The sequence below is a fragment of the Sturnira hondurensis genome, unplaced genomic scaffold (genome assembly GCF_014824575.4).
Source record: "Sturnira hondurensis isolate 20B ecotype Veracruz unplaced genomic scaffold, ASM1482457v3 Scaffold0000880, whole genome shotgun sequence".
In the NCBI taxonomy this organism is placed as follows: domain Eukaryota; kingdom Metazoa; phylum Chordata; class Mammalia; order Chiroptera; family Phyllostomidae; genus Sturnira; species Sturnira hondurensis.
The window spans coordinates 6,801,686-6,820,590 of record NW_028073511.1 but is presented as its reverse complement, the minus strand read 5'-3'; the positions used below and the strand labels follow the sequence as shown (position 1 = coordinate 6,820,590).

General features: G+C 38.6%; 1 protein-coding gene across 4 annotated transcripts; it reads right to left on the bottom strand.

The window, feature by feature from the left end:
* Positions 1-1,250: 1,250 nt before the first annotated feature.
* On the bottom strand, positions 1,251-18,266 carry ENPP4 (ectonucleotide pyrophosphatase/phosphodiesterase 4). Of its 4 annotated transcripts, none has more exons than XM_037054218.1 (4): positions 18,178-18,266; positions 7,267-8,125; positions 6,490-6,660; positions 4,175-4,539 (listed from the first exon to the last, which is right to left on the bottom strand). In XM_037054218.1, the coding sequence occupies exons 2-4, from the start codon at positions 8,090-8,092 to the stop codon at positions 4,175-4,177; spliced, it is 1,362 nt and encodes a 453-aa protein (XP_036910113.1). In that variant the 5' UTR covers positions 8,093-8,125; positions 18,178-18,266. The 4 variants fall into 4 exon arrangements, with proteins under 4 accessions (XP_036910105.1, XP_036910113.1, XP_036910096.1 ...); XM_037054201.1 differs by lacking the exon at positions 18,178-18,266 and adding an exon at positions 18,018-18,092; XM_037054191.1 differs by lacking the exon at positions 18,178-18,266 and adding an exon at positions 17,771-17,875.
* Positions 18,267-18,905: the final 639 nt, after the last annotated feature.

Sequence of the window (18,905 nt, the reverse complement as noted above, 5' to 3'; positions counted from 1 at the left end):
TTGTTGACTGACTTTTCAGGCTCTCAGTTGCCTCTTCCAGAATTCAGAGTACACTAGGAACTCACTTTTACAGATTTCTTCCCTCTTCAGAATCCTGGCCTCTTGATTCTTCACTGTCATGGTAATTCCTCACACCATAGCACAGATCTGTTATATTTTGTCCAGATTTCTAGACCTCAGCAAGAGGGTTGGTTTGAACAACATACTCTATCATTTTACTGGAAACACAACCCCTACATGTCTTTACACACACACAAACACACTCACACTCACAGAAATGTTGTGTAAAAATTCTATCACTCTCTTCCCTGACTGGTGTGCCTCTTGGTTGGGCATCATCCCACAAAGAAAAAGATCTCCAGTCCAATTACCGTCAGGGCACATGCCTGGGTTGTGGGCTCGGTCCCCAGTTGAGGGTGAGAAGTGACTGATCAATTTTTCTCTCACATAAATGTTATAAAATCTTAAAAAATATTCTCTCCTCAGTGGCCAATTCAAACAATGTATAAATCAATACTATGGTGTCTGGGTCTGACCTACATGGAACCCTTTTATAAAAATGTGTATTTTTATTGTGGAGTTGTCTAGAATTATTTTGGGGTTAATTTCTATTGATCCTTTCCACCACCTCTGGCAATGAAAGTGAAGTAATTTGTTTTACCACTTTTGAAAAGCTACCCAACTCTTCCAGAGTAAAGGAAGTGCCTTTTATTGTTCTTCCCAAAGTTCCCAGCAGTGTTTGTGGAGTGTAAGAACAGGAAATGAATTAGTCACTGCTCTACCAGAGGAAACTTTGTTGAACTGACACTCATTTAGACATGAAATACTTACAGCTATGTACAAAGCAAAATTTAAATACTATACCCCTGCTTAACCCTAGTGTTTTCTCATCCGCTTTTTCAAACTTCTTCCTTTCTACTATAATCCAGTAAATTATAGTTCTGAAGCTCTGCAAAATTTATGTTGGCTTTCTTTCCAATAATGTACTTATGTTGGATCATATATTCATACATTGTTTTAAATGTTATACATTTAATCCTGGTTAAAAAAATCAGTAGTGACTGCTTATGTGGACTTTTGTAGTATTACCAAGTCACGTCAAAATCTGTCACAGTATGTATATAATGCAAGCTGACAAATTAAAAACATTACCAATGATGTCACACCCCATATTTAGTATTACAGTAAAATGTTTTAACAGATTTTATTCAGATAAATTTTAAAATCATAAAGTCATGAACTATGAATTCAAACAAAATAATCAAAATGTTTTATTTTAACTTTAAGGCACTACATACAAATTTTTTAAAGCACACTCATGTCATTTTATTTACACACTAGTTTAAGAATTGACAATAAATAGACTATTTCTAACTCATCTTTGTCCTTCATTTGTAGCTTTATATATTCACAATGAAGTAAAACCCTCCAAATAAATGAAATTAAATGGAATCACCTTTAAAGCTTACCAGATATGTGCTAAAGAAGGAGAAACCCAAGAACAATTAGAAGGCATTTTAATCCAAAAATGTATCTATAAATTCTTAGACCAAACTTAATGGAACAACACAAAGCCTATTTTAAGCATTGAAATAATTACCGGAACAACTTGCACATTAATGAAAGCATAAGAACTGTCCTTGTTTTATAAGTAAATGTACTTATTCTGAATTCACTCATTGAATTGGTAAAAAACACTTAATAAAAAGTATTCTTACTACTTTTGTGTATTGTTGTCTTAAGCAGTTAAATGTCATAAACAGCCAAATACTTTCTACCATCCAGAAAACATAGCAGCATATTTGTCAATTATTTAACAAAATATACCAACACCTTAATGTAAAAGGCCAGTTTTACTAAAAGATTTTCTCAGTGCATTAAAGGGTCACTGGCTTTTACAGTGATAATGCTTTATACAAATGAGTTAACACAAAATTCAGTGTAACAATATATAAACATCTCTTTGATAAATAAATTCCATTCTTGCCCCATGTGTATATACATATATATGTATGTGTGTGTGTGTATACACACATATAGACTTACAGTTTTAAAGTTAGTATTGTAAGAATGAAAGGCAAGACAAATAGGTAAGTGTCTTTTGTTCAAGGTTAAGACACATACAGGGCATCCCTTCCTATTCTGTCCTGGATAAACTCTACCCGATATGCCACGTACAGATCTCTGGAAGTCATAACCACCAATCAAGCTAATACAGACACTAAAACTCACATGATTCCAAGGACCAAACTCTATTCAAAGAGTGTAAAATAACCTGCTACTATTTTTTACAATGTCCATGGCTTTATAAGTGACTGTTCTATTCTTTGTTGTTGTTTTTTACAGGTAATTGAAGTAGAGAAGAAAATTTCTATTATTTCATTCAGATCAACTATTAACCTTTAGGATAACTTTTATGTGAGGAGAAAAAAACATCAGAAATAAAATTTGTAAAAAAGCATAATTAGCCCTACTGGTTTTATTTCATTTATTTACTAAGCTGTTGTTAATACAGTTAATTTATGATGAATAACAGCATGAACTATTTATGCAGGATGTGGAAATGCTTCTCCAGAATCCCAAATACTATAGGCACTAAATACCAGGACCAGGAAATTAGCCGAGACCAAATAGGGTAAATTATATACTTGATTAGCACCATTGTTCTTAATCATCACAGATAATCAATATTTAACTGGGCTCCATATATACTGTAGATTATTTTTGTATTTGCCAAAAAATTGCCTAGTTTATTTTATACTGTCAAAACTTTAAAGATCACACAATACCTTGCCTCAGATCCTAATGAATTGTTCTTTAACCCAATTTTTCCTCTGATAGATACAATCTAGTCTGCCACAACTATTTCTTCATATTAATTTCGATTATTAAAAGGTACCAACTTGCACTCAAACTAGGAAATGTTAGGCAGTGTTGAGAGTTTATTCTACCACTTAATATAAGAATAATGTAAAAGAGCAAAAGATACTAAATTCCATTTTAAATATAACTACTCTACTGTCTAGAGAGTAAGGTATAAAAGTCCCAAAGGTTAACAGAAAAACCTCTCTTTCTTATTCTGACCAATCAAAACGAGATCTGTAATCAGGTCTCAAATTTTCCTGTAGCACTAAGATACCTCTGATTATAATAATCAACATGAGAAAGTTAAAGATGGTAACAAGTATGAGTGAATTTTAAAAATTGTGGTTTTAACTTGTGAGTTGGAAGAAGGTAGACAAGTACAGACTGCAAACACAACCTTTCCTGACAGCCGTGTTCTGTGGAGAACACGGGAACGTGGAGGCCTACCTGTGGCCCAGTCCATCTCTGAGCGCCTTCTGTATAAGTCACATCAAGTCTGCACTCCCATACAGGCTAACACGCTTGTGCACACATACAAATAACTTACACCAAGGCATTAAGCACAGAGAAATTCACTTTTCTCTATGTTTCTTAATTTCTTATTAGCAATAGTCTTCAAAAGATAAAACTTCTGAGATTTCAACAGCTTAAGGGTCTTAACAAAGACACAAAGGTGAAGACAGAGGCCTTGTATCACATTGTCTTTGTTAGTTTTTTAAAATAGCTACTCTTAAAATAATATTTTCACATGCTTAATCTTTTCTGCCTGGTTAACTGATTTTATTAACTATCACACAGAATTTCCTAACTCAAGGGTTTACTTGGGATACAAACTCTATTGAAGGTAAATATAAATATATAGGAAACTTTTCCTCCCTGACACAAAAATTCCTCTAATTACAAGATCCCATTTTTGATTTAATACAAAAATTTAATAGAAAAGCATGACTACTAAATTTTAGTATATTTTCATCTAAAAATGTGTCAAGTTTTCATTGAAAAAAAAGGCAGTATTTTTTCTTTAAAAATGTTTCTAATTGGAGAAATAGTGTTAATGACTTACTAATAATTTTTGCTATGGTCAGGTTTTGGGTTGGGTGTTTTTTTTGTTTGGTTGGTTGGTTTTTGTTTGTTTGTTTTGGTAGTAGCTAATGCACCAAAAGAAGGCACAAAGAAAACAAAAGAATTTTAGCGTGGTTGGTATAAATTCTTTGTCTTTCCAAGTATACTTTTTCATAGTTCTAATACCTTGGGTATATCCTTGGTGTTCGGACTAAGCAAAGACACTCTGTATAAGCCCCGGCACATATTACTCAATTAAAGGATCATCATCATCTTCTTGCAGCTGAAGTCGGGAAAATGGCCGTGGTACAGACAGTCTGTTCTGCGTGATTATGAAGAGGCATGTTAGCGTGGTTAAGATCAAGAGGGCACCAATAACAATCCCAATGGCTTCTGGGAGTTTAATGCACCACTGGTCAACCAACAAACACTTAGTGTGACCGAAGGTTCCATTATTGGGATGTGGTTTTAATCCCAGGATGTGGCACATCATTGGATAAATATCCACGCTGTCAACTGTGCTGTGTTTGTAGCCTTTGTGAAATGCAGGACCGTGGGCAGCCAGAAATGGATGCATACTAGGCAATGAATTATCATAACCATGGTCACCTACTGAAAGAGAACAAAATGCTGTTAGTAAATAAGATTAATGTTTCTATAACAAAATAAGTTGCTTTAAAAGTGTATAATACTAGTTTTGCCAGTGTAATTCCCATCCATTAGAATTCTGATTAGTTGGACCAGTCAGGGGCCAGAAATAAAATTTTCTATTCTTTCCAACTTAGCTATGTCCCTTTTTTATACACACACGCCTTTCCCCAATTGGTCGTGGTCTCAGGCTTTAAAACTATTTCTCAATCTTATGTATTTATTTTTCAGTCCTAGACCCACTTATTTCAGCTGTTAATCTCCAGCAGTGTTTACCAAAGCCCACTATAAATAGCACCAGTGATAATAAGAGTGGTCCAGCTGAAAGTCCTGAATAACTAGGGAGAGCAGGAATGAGTTAAAACCAGTGAAGAAGTACCATAAACCTGCAGACTTACCTATGTCAATTGCTCCTGTGATAAGAATACAGTACTGATTTATTGACAGTTAATGAACACTCGGCACCCAGAGGGCCTGGTAATTGCCAATGTCACAGACAGGATTCCTGTACTACTGAATGTGAAGTCTAGCCAGATGACTCCAGCCCAAATGTGATGGTCCCTAATATAACTCCAATACCAGATTTTCAAATTTTAGCTTTAACAAATATTGTCTTTTAATGTACATCACTTGCATTTAATAAGCTCCTGCTTTCACATGAAGTGCAGGGACTGAGTGAAGTCCAGTGGTTGTTTTATTATTTTTTAATTGTATATTTAAAATATTTCATAAGGAAAATACATATGACCAATATAATAAAAAGTAGAATATAATACTATACATATGTAGATATTATGACCTCAATTCAAGTATATGTAATAGAAAAAAAAGATTAGAAGGGGAAAAACTCCCACAATTGATATTTGTCTGCACCTCTGTACTAAGGAATTATGGATAATTTTTGTTCTCTTTTCTAAACTTTTCTGTATTTTCTAAGTTTTCAACAATGGGAACATGAATAAATATAAATAATATGTAATCTCATTGACCCTTAGTCTTATTCCTGCCTGATGCTTTTGAATTGCTGTAGATCGGATCTGCAGATGATAGTTTCCTGCCAAACGCAGCCTTCCGTCTACTTTTGTAAACAGAATTTCACTGGAACGCTTCATGTCAATTTACTACACATACTGTCTATGGCTGCTTTCCCACTCTAAAGGCAAACCTGAGTTGTTGAGACAGAGGCAAGATGGGCCACAAAGTCTAAAATATGTATTTATTATCTGGCTTTTTACAGAAAGTTTTCTGATCCCTGCCATCAACTACAAAATCAGATTTTAAAAAAAGTATTCAAATTGAATGTAACAGTAAATAAATTTGTTTCAGGGAAGACCTATAACTCTCCCCTATACATTTCCTCAGTTTTAGAAAAGATTTTGATACCTCTGTTTTGTTTACCCGGTAGATTTTTATTTACTTTCTCATTCTTGCCCTATGTTCTAAACAGCTGCATTCAGGCAAATGGTTTCATCATTAGGGAATGACTTAGGGTTACTTGGACAAATTTTTTTAACATAAAAAAAATAAAGAGAAATTTGAACTAGTATCTCTCTGTTTACTTTGTTCTTTAGTTTTATTTCTTTATTTTCTTACTTCTCTTTCATTGCCTTACAAATCAAGAGAAGCAATCTTGAAAGTTACTGAAAGTAACTGCAGTTTTGGTAAGAAAGTAGAACTATACCTTCACCCTTAAAGTCACCCAACCTTCTAATGTACGGGTGAAATTGTGGTTACTCTGAATAGCTATGAAATAAAAACCTGAAAACTGAATGAAGACCTCACAATTGTCTAGTTGAAAACTGAACTAATTACACTGTGTCAACATCTCCAAATCAAAGTTCTTTGTTAAATGAACAATGTTAATGTATGATTTATTCCTAGGACACGAGAGAAATATCTTACATTAATACTTACATTTTAACGATGATTTATTTAGCACAATCGACCAGCCTTCATCAGCAACCAAAATAATAGGCTGAATTCGATCATTATGTTGGTAATGAAACCTTGCAGGAATGTCTTCTTTGAGATAAACATTCATGTGAGAGCTACAGTTTTTTAGTTTGTTATAAACCTCTGTTCTATCTGAAGTAAAAGGAAATAGTAAAAAAAAAAGTCATGGTTGATTGATAAGGAAAAGGTACTTCTACCTAGAATAACTGGAAAAAATACTGAACAATATCACCGACTGAATCACCTTTAATTCTTATATACAACACAGCAATAATAACGATGTGAGAGTGTGGGCAGGCACACACACACTTTCTTCAAAATACTCACAGAGCTTTTTTTCATTTTGTTATTATTCCTGATGGACTTTTTATACAAAGAGGACAATTCTCACATCTACTAGCTTCCTAAGTAAATATTAACTAATTACATATTACCAACGATCACTAATTTGAAGATCAGTAAACAAAAGGTATATCTCACACAAAAATTCAAGGTGTTTTTAAGGGTAAAACTGTCTTTGTTTATATGAATAATTATAAGATATCAAAAAGCAAAGCAATAATCATTTTGAACCTAAACCTTTAGCTAATTGCTTAAAAACTTGTAGAGGAAAAATGTAAAATCCCACTTTGATTAAGTGTAAGAATATATGGTCCTGAACTGCACAAGCCAGAGCTTCATTCTTGCTTCTCAAACTATTGCCCCATTAGAATATCCCTGGGTTAAAAGTTTACTTACTTCTTTTGGGAAGTATTGCAGCAACTGGAGACAAATCTATGAGAGTGTAGTCTGAGCGATCGATGCAGAGATCCAACTTTATCAGTCTGTCCTTAGAACACTGGGTCATCCCATGGTCACTTGTAATGATCACATTAAGATTTTCCCACAGTCCTAACACCTTGAGTCTGTGGACTAACTCACCAATAAAGTCATCTATTTCTTTCAACACTCTGCTCATGTTTCCTCTATCTTCAGGTCCGTATTTATGTCCACTTGCATCTGGTTCTTCCCAATAGAGTGTTGCAAAAGTAACTGGTGGATTTGAATTGTTCAGCCACATGGTAATATTATTCAGTCTCTCCAGAAACGACACTGAGGAGCTATAATTCATGTAATAAGAAGGTGTAGTATTGTGAATGGGTACATCAGTACCAGGCCACATAGCGGCAGCACTTGATCTGTTTTCCTGAAGCTCATTGGTCACCCAAATAGGTACTGCCTCATTCCACCAAAAAGGGTCCCTGTCGTTAAAGTCAGAAAAATGTTTCTTTGTGATTACATCATACATGGAATTAGCTACAATGCCATGGCTTTCTTCATACAAGCCTGTCACAATACTGTAGTGGTTTGGAAATGTTTTTGTGATGAAAACATTTTTAACATGCTCTACCAAGACACCTTCTTTGATAAAATTCTGAAGATGAGGAAATTCATAGTTCTGTAGGTAGTCAGCTCTGAAGCCATCGAAGGACACCAATAGTAACTTTGGTGGCGAACTATAGGAAGAGTTACCTCTACACGCCGTCACAAGTCCCGAAAATAAAAATATTCCTAATAACTTCATATTGAATGTGTTGAAGGAGAGCAGTCAGGGTTCCTAAAACATAAAAACAAAATGCATAAGTAGTAACACTATTTGATTTGGATTAGGTTTCAAAACTTTAACCATCAAGAGAAGAGAATCAGCATTTACAAACTTTTTCTATACCAGCTTTACCTATATCCACTTAAAAGTTAAATAAAATCATTTACTGCAAGACAACTGAATGAGGCTGAAATTGGAAAAACTAAAAATTGCCTTTACTTGTCCAGTTTCCTACTTACATACGCCCTGCCCCAGCCTTCATGTTCTGAAGGGGAAATGAGCCATTCCTATACTCCATATAATACTTGTGTTTGGCAACCTTGCTTGTCTGCAGTTAGACATTTAGAAATTATCCTAAAAGCTTAATGAAAACAGATAAACAAAAATTATCTTTTTTCACAAAGTGGAAATAATGCTGAGCTTTCAGAAGTTCCAAGGAGGGAGATCATTTTTCTAGCTTAATGGCTAATGAAGGTGGTAGAAATTCTACCGCGCTGGCTCACCACCAGTTCTTGTTGAAAATATTCGCATACAAAAGGAGTAAGAAATATATATACAAATTATATGAGAGAAAGGTGCCACCTCAATCTGTACCTACCCAATAGTCACATGAGGCTGACTGACAGATAAAGCCTACAGGGACTTGGATGCCACAGTAACTTCTGAAGAAATCCAACAGTTGTTGAAATGAATTGCATTACCACATCCCTCTTAGACATTGTTCTATTTAATAACCCAGACTCAGAGCTCACCCTGATTTTTCATTCTTTTTTAACAATCTATGAGTTACAAACAGCTTTCCCTAATAAATCCTGCTGCCTTCAAACTCTCCCTTCTTTGGGTGCTAAGATAAAAAGGGTATGTGATTTAGGTAGAATGCCTCACTGTAGGTTGGCAGGATACCTCTTCCATCATAACAATGCAGGAGCAGTGAAGGGTGGTGAACTAACAGGTTTGAGAGCTGGCAGAAGGGAGTGGCAATCTCTCTGAGTTACAAAAGGTAGGGTCATTCACTGAGAGGGAGTAGGATAGTACAAGGGTTGGAGGTTTGAGGAATACAAAGAAATGGCCAATGTGGACAATGGGAGAGAGTACAAGGAAACAGTAGGATTTGTGGTCAATGTTGAGAGCAGGTGCCATGAATTTTTATAGTGACACTGTTGACTGGTTTTCTCTAGCAATTCCCTGGCTCAGGCATGAACAAAACAGGCAGCTGGACACACCTGGGGCTTCTGATTCTGCCTGAAACTGAAGTATGATGAAGGAAGCTGAAGTTTATATTAATCTAAAGAATGAGATTTGGGCAGCAGCACTTAAACTGAAATTAATATAGTTGCAAGTAGAGAGGTTTTTGGACTATAGGTTCTGACGAAGTCAAAGAACCAGTGCTTTAAAAGTACCTTTCAGGGAAAATTGCTAGGATGTGGGCTGTGGTCAGAGTGAGGTGAATGAATTCATTATGTCAATGTAAGAAGACTTGAGGTATGGCCATGGGGACATGCCCCTGGAGGTCCCAGGCATAAATAGCCCTGAGCTAAAAGGAAGATTAAGTTCACAAGTCATTTATTGAGTGTTGTTTTTTTTCTCCCAACTAGTCTGCAATTACTTGAAGGCAGAGATCTTTTTTTTTCAAACATGCTACCCATATGTGTATGTAGTCATTCAAATACTTACTGATTAAAGCTGTGACCCTCTAAAAAGCAGGAAATTAAGATTTTGAAGATCAAAGGCACACAGAATAGTGTTTGTGAAGATCTTTGGGTCTAGAAAATCTCTAGTATTTTTTTTAAGGATTTTATTTACTTATTTTGGGAAGAGAAGGAGAAAGGGAGAGAAACAAGAATATGAAGTTGCCTCTCACTCACCCCCTACAGGGAACCTTGCCTGCAACCCAGGCATGTGCCCCGACTGGGAATCAAACCAGTGACTCTTGGGTTCACAGGCCAGCATTCAATCCACTGAGCCACACCAGCCAGGCCTGGAAAATCTCTAGCGTGTTAGCCTGAGATGGGTTGTCTTCTGAGTGTGGTGCATGGATCACCTGTTGCTACTGCCATCCAAGAAACCAAAACCAGTATAGAATAACAAAAACCACCTCTCCAAAGAAAACAGTTACAATTCTAAATATAAGAGACATACTTTGCCCAGACTTTTCAGCAATGTCACACATCTCAGCAATTTCAGCTATTAAGAATCTAGATAGCAGCCCTGACTGGTGTGGCTCAGTGGATTGAGTGTTGGCCTGTGAACCAAAGGGTCACCAGTTTGATTCCCAGTCAGGGCACACGCCTGGGTTGCAAGCCAGATCCCCAGTGAGGGTGTGTGAGAGGCACCCCCGCACTGGTGTTTCTCTCCCTTTCTTTCTCCCTCCATTCCCCTCTGCCTAAAAAAATGAATAAAAATCTTTTTTAAAAAAGAATGCAGATATACCATGTTCATGGATTGGAAGAATTAACACCATCAAAATGTCCATACTACCCAAAGCAATTTACAGATTCAATGCAATACATATTAAAGTACCAATGACACACTTCACAGACATAGAAAAAACACTTCAAAAATTTATATGGAACCATAAACGACCCCAAATAGCAGCTGCAATTTTCACAAAGAAGAACAAAGTTGGAGGGATCACAATACCTGATATCAAACTGTATTACAAGGCCACTGTAATCAAAAACAGCATGGTACTGGCATTAAAAAAAGGCACACAGACCAATGGAACAGAACAGAGAACCCAGAAATAAACCTAAATCTCTACAGCCAATTAATTTAATTCAACAAAGGGAACAGCAACATAAAATGGAGTAATAATTGCCTCTTCAACAAATGGTATTGGGAGAACTGGACAGCTACATGCAAAAAAATGAAACTCAAGGACCAACTTACAACATACACCAAAATAAATTCAAGGTGGATAAAAGACTTAAATATAAGATGTGACACCATTAAAGTCCTAGAGGAGAACATTGGCAAGAAAATCTCAGATATTTCAGACAGCACCTTTTTTATTGATATGTCACCTGGAGCAAGGGACATAAAGGAAAGAATAAACAAATGGGATCTCATCAAAATTAAAAGCTTTTTCACGGCTAAAGAAAGCAGTATTAAAATTAAAAAAGAACCAACTGTATGGGAAAGCATATTTGCCAATGATACCTCAGACAAGAGTTTAATCTCCAAAATATACAAAGAACTTACACAACTCCACTGTAAGAACACAAGCAACCCAATTAAAAAGTGCGCAAAGGACTTGAACAGACACTTCTCCAAGGAGGACATACAGAAGATCCAGAGACACATGAAAAGATGCTCAATATCACTAGCTATCAGAGAGATGCAAATTCAAACCACAATGAGATACCACCTTACACCAGTTAGAATGGCCACCATAAACAAAGCAACAAATAACAAGTGCTGGAGCGGTGGTGGGGAAAAGGGGACCCTAATCCACTGTTGATGGGATTGCAGTCTGGTACAACCATTATGGAAAACAGCATGGAATTTTCTCAGAAAACTAAAAATGGACCTGCCTTTTGACCCAGCAATTCCACTGCTCGGATTATATCCTAAGAACCCTGAAACACCAATCCAAAAGAACCTCTGCATCCCAATGTTCACAGCAGCAATTTATAATAGCCAAGAGCTGGAAGCAACCTAGGTGCCTGTCAGTAAATGAATGGATCAAAAAACTATGGTACATTTACACAATGGAATTCTATGCAGCAGAAAGAAAGGAGCTCCTACCCTTTGCAACAGCATGGATGGAACTGGAAAGCATTATGCTAAGTGAAATAAGCCAGGTGGTGAAAGACAAATACTGTATGATCTCACCTTTAACAGGAAGCTAGCAACAAAACAAACAAGCAAGCAAAATAAAAACAAAGACATTGAAATAGAGAACAGGGGGACAGTGACTAGAGGGGAGAGGGGACGGAATTTCAGGGGAAAAAGGGGAAGGATTTAGAGGAACTAGTATAAAGGACACATGGACAACAACTAAGGGGGTGGAAATGGGAAGGAGGTGCGGAGCACTGGGAAGGTGGGCTGGGATGGGAGTAAAAAACAGAAAACTGTACTTGAACAATAATTAAATTTAAAAAAAGAATGTAGATAGTAGTACTTCCCTTTTAATTCAGGATTTGATGCCCCCTGACCTTGTATTTATATACAACTCATCTCTTTTCTTGGACAGTTACAACTGGGATCAGACAGCAATGTCAGGCAGACTGCTGTCCTATGTTCCAGAGATTTTAGAACTTCTTTGGAGGATACACAGGTCTCCATGAAAGCTTAGATTGAACAGATTCCCTGGTTTCTCCCAGAGTATAGCTACTTCTCCACACCAAAATACTTTTATCTGTGCCCACTACCAGAGTAGACTAAACCAGAAAAGAAATGGCACAGTATCTTAGAGATACTCATAAATCTATTTTAAAAATTCTTTATTTAACGCCCCAACTCTTGCCCTGAGTCACCGTTCTACTTTCCCAACCAATCCCACTGCACAAGCTAATCTACCAGGTCAAATCTGATTTATGGCAAACTGAATACATTCTCTGCACCTCCAAGCCTGCTCCCTTTCCTGAGTTCCCTAACATCTTAAAACAGCTCACCATTCTCTGAGTCAGACAGAGACGTCCTGGGTATACCATAGGTTGTCAGCCTAGTCAACTCTATCTTCATATCTATTACAACAGTGATTTTCAACCTTTCTCATCTCGTGTTATATATACTAATTATTAAAATTCTGCAGGACACCAAAAATATATTATATTTTCCCCAATCTCACAAAAATAGGTATGATTTTTATTCATTCACATAAGATGGCTATTGTTGTGTTGGCTGTTATTGTTTTTTATTAGACAATTAAGGGAAAAGAGGTCAGTGCCCCTGACTAAAAGGTCAGATATGGCATGTTTTAAACATTTTTGTGGCACAGCAGTTGAAAATCACTGTACAACGGTAGACACACAAATCACTGAGTGGACCTTGCTAAAAGTACAGCTGTCTTGTCTCCACAACTATAAAATTGTGATTCAATCAGTCTAGAGTCAAAGCCAGGAACCTACATTTTTTAAAAGCTATCCATTCTTTTCCATCCCCGCTGCTGCCCTACTTCTTAAAGTCCTCACTGTTTCCTGTCTGGGACACTTCTGCCTCTTAACTGACCTTCCTGCCTCAATCGCCTTCCCCTTTCTCACCCAGCATCTGCTCCCAACTTACAGGGATCTTTCTCGGCATAGCTCTGTTCATGACGCTCCCCTAATTTAAAAACAAATGTTCAAAGTGTCCCAAGATGTTAGCCTGACATTCAGGCCCCTTCATTACCCAGGCCCAACCTACATGCAAATTACTATAAAATAGTTAAAGAAATAACTGCTGACCTTAATTTCCATTTATCATACTTCACTGCCACAATCTGTCTGAAACGAATTATAAAAACATGTAAAGACAATAATCATTTATCTAAGTGACCTACAGGTGACCTACAACAGCTGTATGTGGACACAAGGACATCATAGTGGGTGTGAAGTGCTATCTCATTGTGGTTTTAATTTGCATTTCCCTGATGACTAATTATGTTGAACATCTTTTCATATGCTTATTTGCCATCTGTATATCTTTGGAGAAATGTGTTTTAGAATTCCTTCCTCATATTTTAATTGACTTATTTGACTTTTTATTATTAAATTGTTACAGTTTTTTATATATTCCAGACACAAATTCCTTATCAGATACATGATTTGCAAATATTTTCTTCCATTCTGTAGATTGTCTTTTTTCTTCATGGTATCCTCTACAACACAAGAGTATTTAATTTCAATGAAGTTAATTTTTTTGTAATTTGTGTTTTTGGTGCTGTATTAAGACTTTGTGTGCCCTGGCTGGTGTAGCTCAGTGGACTGAGCGCAGGCCTGTGAACCAGATGACTGCGGTGTGATTCCCAGTCAGGGCACGTGCCTGGGTTGCAGGGCAGTTCCTGGTTCCCAGCAGGGGATGCACGAGAGGCAACCATACATTGATATTTCTCTCCCTCTCTACTTCCTTTCCCCTCTAAAAATAAAAAATAAAATAAAAAGACTCTGTGTAACTTTTTGTGACAGCGTGGCTGGAACTGGAGACTGTTATGCTAAGTGAAATAAGACAGTTGGTGAAAGACAAATACCATATGATCTCACATATAAGAGGAATTTAATGAACAAAATAAACTAATGAGCAAAATAGAACCAAAGACATGGAAACACAGAACAGACTGACAACTGTCAGAGGGGAGGGGGATGAGGGATAATGGTGGAAAGAAGGGGAAGGGACGAGTCAAAGAACATGTGTGAATGACCCATGGATAATGGTGTGGGGATCGACTGTGGGAGTAGCGGGTGGGTTGGGTGGAGGAGGGCAAAGGGGAAAAATTGGGACAACTATAATAACATAACAATAATAATAAAAAAGATAATAACACATGTTGGGAAGAATAAAGAGAAACTGGAACTTTTATAAACTCCTAGTAAAAATCTAAAATGGTACAACCACTTAGATGCCCCCTACCTTGCTGGCCTCACTCTCAGGTCTCTCCATCTTAGTGTTTGAGCATCCCCACCCCAGCCCAGCATCCTGCAGTCCAAGCACAGCTTACCCAGGGGAGTGACAGAGCAGTTGTGGAACGCGGCAGGGTGCCTCTCACACCAGGATCTCCCCAGAGCAGGGAGAGTAAACAGGTTCCATTCCTCCCAGCTCCAAGTCCAGTTACCACCCCTGGCTTCCTAGAGTGTCATACTGAGAAAACACGAGGCCCCAGCCTGGCAAGAAATCACACCATGGTGGACCAGTGATGTCTTGGGCTAGGGAATGGCAAGACTGGAAGGCATGTCATTTAGCTGCCATCCCTGGAGGCCCTGCAGAAACTCTGGAGCAGCACGCTCCAGGGGGAAACCCTCGTAAGCAGTTATCACATGACCTAGTGATTCTATACTAGGCACATGCCCAAGAGAAATTAAAACATTATGTCCACACTAAAACTTGTACACAAATACTCACAGCAGCATTATTCCTAAGAGCCAAGAAGCAGTAACAACTCAAATGCCCATCGAGTGATAAATGGATAAATAAAATGTGGTATATCACATAATGGAATATTACTTGGAAATAAAAAGGAATGAAGTACTAATATATGTTACAACTTGGCTAAACCTTAAAACCTTGCTAAATGAAAGAAGGCAGTCACAAAAGATCACTTATTGTTTAATCACTTATAAGATTACTTATTGTAATTCCATCTAGATAACATGCCTAGAATAGACAAAACCATAGAAATGTAAAGTACATTCGTAGCTGCCTCAAGCCAAGGGTTGGGGCGAAATGAAAGATCAATGCCAATGGGTAGGTTTCTTTTTGAGTGATAAAAATGTTCTCAAATTGGTTGCGGTGATATTGCACAATTCTGTAATATTTTACACTTTAAATGAGTGAATTGGATAGTATGTGAATTATAGCTCAAGAAAACAATGGCATATATAAAGAGTATAAGAAAATGAAATTGTAATCTTAAGAGCATCTGAAAATGCCCTGCCACAAAATAGAAAACACCTCTGAAGTCTCATTTTACCTCAAAAATGATGTGAAATTTGTAATTCATAATACAGACTTGGGTGTTTTAATGTGAAAATATTTTACACCACTCCCCATATGCAAAACAATAAACAAAAACCAGCATCCACCCCTCTCTCTCATAAAATACATGTGAATCATAATCTTTCTTCCCCAAATCTTGAGTGAAAAAGAGGCTCAATGTGCACGAGCTGTTTACCCTGAGGCTAGCAATCCCTTAATACACCGCTAGGATCCAGGTGCCCCAGTGCTTGTCCCCAGGACTAGAAGCACAGACAATGTGGAAAGAATATAGGCTCTGAAACCATAAGGATCCTAGAATTTGAGTCCATGCTTAGCAAATGTGCAGTCTTAGGCAGATCTAACTTTTGCCATCTTCAGTTTCCTTGCGTGTAAAATGGGGGTGCATAAAGTGTTCTAGAACAGACCATCAAATTTTGTTTCCTTTTATCTATTCTAGTTACAAGCTGTTATGTTGCAAAAAAGTCTACGCTATGACAGGCTGGTGACATTAGTGTGAAACTATAAAATAACTAGAAATAATTCAGTCTAATACTGGTTTACATATGATGAAGCTGAAGGTGAGTGGTTGCCCAAGCTCAGAAGACAATGAGTAACTTTATTGTGACCTTACAAATTTCATGTCCTCAACAAGTTTACAAGTCTAGTAATAATCTCCAAACCATTAACAGAACTTTTCCTGCCAGGACATCTTTCATTAGCAGTGCCTGTGCCTATATCGGCCGCATACTGTTTCACTCTAACAGGGAGTGTTAAAATATAAACAAAACACCAGTGAGCTCTCAAATAGTTTTCTAGATATAAAAATAACTAATTGTTATATTAGAAAACATTGAGAGACATTCTGTAATTTTTTAAAACAAAAAACCAAAACAAACAAACAAAACTGAAGGGAAAAGAAAGCAGACTCAGCCAGACTACATCCAAATATCCCCAACAGTACCCAGCAGTGGGTACTTCAGTCTTCAACTTTGTCTTCTTCAAGACAAAACACACTCTGCCTGGCCTGGGATAACTTTTATACCTGGATGGAATGCATGTCAGGCAACTCTCACTGGCACTCTTGGCCCATGTGAAGCTGGGAGAGTCTAACTGTTACAGGATGTGGTAAAAGATATTTGTCACCATCAGTATGCCATCAGCTCCACTATACAAAAGCTTTATTCTAAGCACTTCACAAATACTATTTGTAATGAAATTCATATGGCTTTAAAGTCTATGCACACAAATAACATAGATGGTTTCCTTTAAATGATTATTAGTTATTATCTTCTTATACAAAGAGAAAAACATTAACTACTCTCTAGAAGACTTTCTCAGTCTTTTTCAGGATTCTCCAGTGTTCCAGAGCACAGAAAATTGTCCATCGATTATCTTCAAAACAGCTACAGTTATGTTACTTTCTACATAATAGAATATTCCCCATACACTCCTTGTGTTTTCATCAAAATTTCTCCCAAATACTTTGCAGCTGGTTTAAAGGGAAGGAAGAGATATTTTATGTATATTAAAGTTCCTGGAACAACCTATGGAAAAAGAGGAAAGAAAAGAAACTCAAACTATTAAAATGATTAGCCGACTTCCTACATAGCATTGTACTTGGCAACGTCTCAAGCTCCGGTCCACCAAAGGACCCAGTGATTCAGCAAAAGCCTCCGGCGTCAGCCGCGCCTGCGACCCTCGCTGGGTGACGGCTTGCGGTCACAGCACAGGGCTGATGGCCCAGGAGGGCAGCGTCGTCAGTAAAGTGCTCAACGAACAGTTCTCAGGCCTATAAAAACGCACTTCAGGTATTACTTTTATCGTCCGGCTTTGTAGGAAATTCGTTTTTAAATGGGATTATAGAATTCCCGTAACCTCTAATCGAACACTCAGAGGCAGGTCGACGCCTTTGACAACATTTCTGCAGAATCGAACGCCCGCCTCCGGCCCGCCTTCACCTGCGCCCACCGCGGTCCGCCCGCCGGCCTCCGGCCAACCTCCCCCTCTCCACCCTAGAGGTCACAGCCTTCCCCGGCCCAAACCCACCTGCCAAACTGCTGTTCCGCTACCCACGGTGCCCACTCCTGCGCCTCCGCCGGCTACGTCCGTGCCCGCCAGGTCCTTGTGCGGACGTCGCCCAGAGTCCCAGGGCGTGGTGGCGGGGGTTGGGGACACAGTCGTGAGAGGGAGGAAGGGGCTGTTTCTCACCACCTGTACTTTTAAAGCCCCTAGTGGACTGACACGGGGTGGGCATTTCCTTCCAGAACTTCGCGCACGGTTGGCTCGCACTCACCCGCCGCCGCCGCCGCCGCCGCCTCCTTCTCTTTCCAGGGCGCTCAACCCGCGCTCGCTTAACGCGGCGCTCGCGTATCCAGGGGGCGTGGGAGACTTGAAGGGACCGGGTCGAGGCGCAGCTCCTCCAGAGGCGCCTGCGCAATAACGGGCGCCCGTACCTCGGTTGACAGCCCCAACCTCCGGGAATCTGCGCAGCTGGGGACGCTTCAGAAAGTGCGCAGCTGCCCCGCGGGCGACAGCGGAACAGGCTTGGAGCCGGCGGGACGCCGCGAGCGGTGGAGTCTGAGACGAGTCCTCCGATTGGATGCGGGAGCCGCCTAAAATGTAACTCCCTTTCCGATTGGTTAGGTTCAGGTACCTGGCTACAGCTGCCCTGGTGGAGTCCAACTGGAATTAAGAGATTCGTTCCCCTCTTCTCCCAGGCCCCTTTCATATCATCCTAGGGCTGAGTGCCCTTCAGGGGACCTAAAACAAAATAAGTTCCAGAAAGGCCCTGGCTATTGCCTAATCCCCGCCTACTGCCACGCCCACTTTTTTTCTAGTTAATGTTCACGCTGCGGTTTAGGTGTCCCCAGGGAAAACGACTTTGGAGTCACCAGGGCCTAGCACAAATCTAGAGTAGCTTCAACCAGTCCCAGTGAGCTTGAATAAATACGGTGTGGTTCTAGCACAGCATTATGTGTCTATCTTACTATATAGGTGAGCACCTTTACATGGAGAGTCTAAGGCAATTTTCAAGCAAAGTTACAAGAAACACAGAAACACAGCCCTTGTGGTAGGGAACTAATAATCGGCACCAGCAAAGAAACAGGCACCTCTTTTGACAGTTGCATAGGGATTGTGCTCATCCCTTTAATTGGAAATTCAGTCGGTCAATGTAACTTGA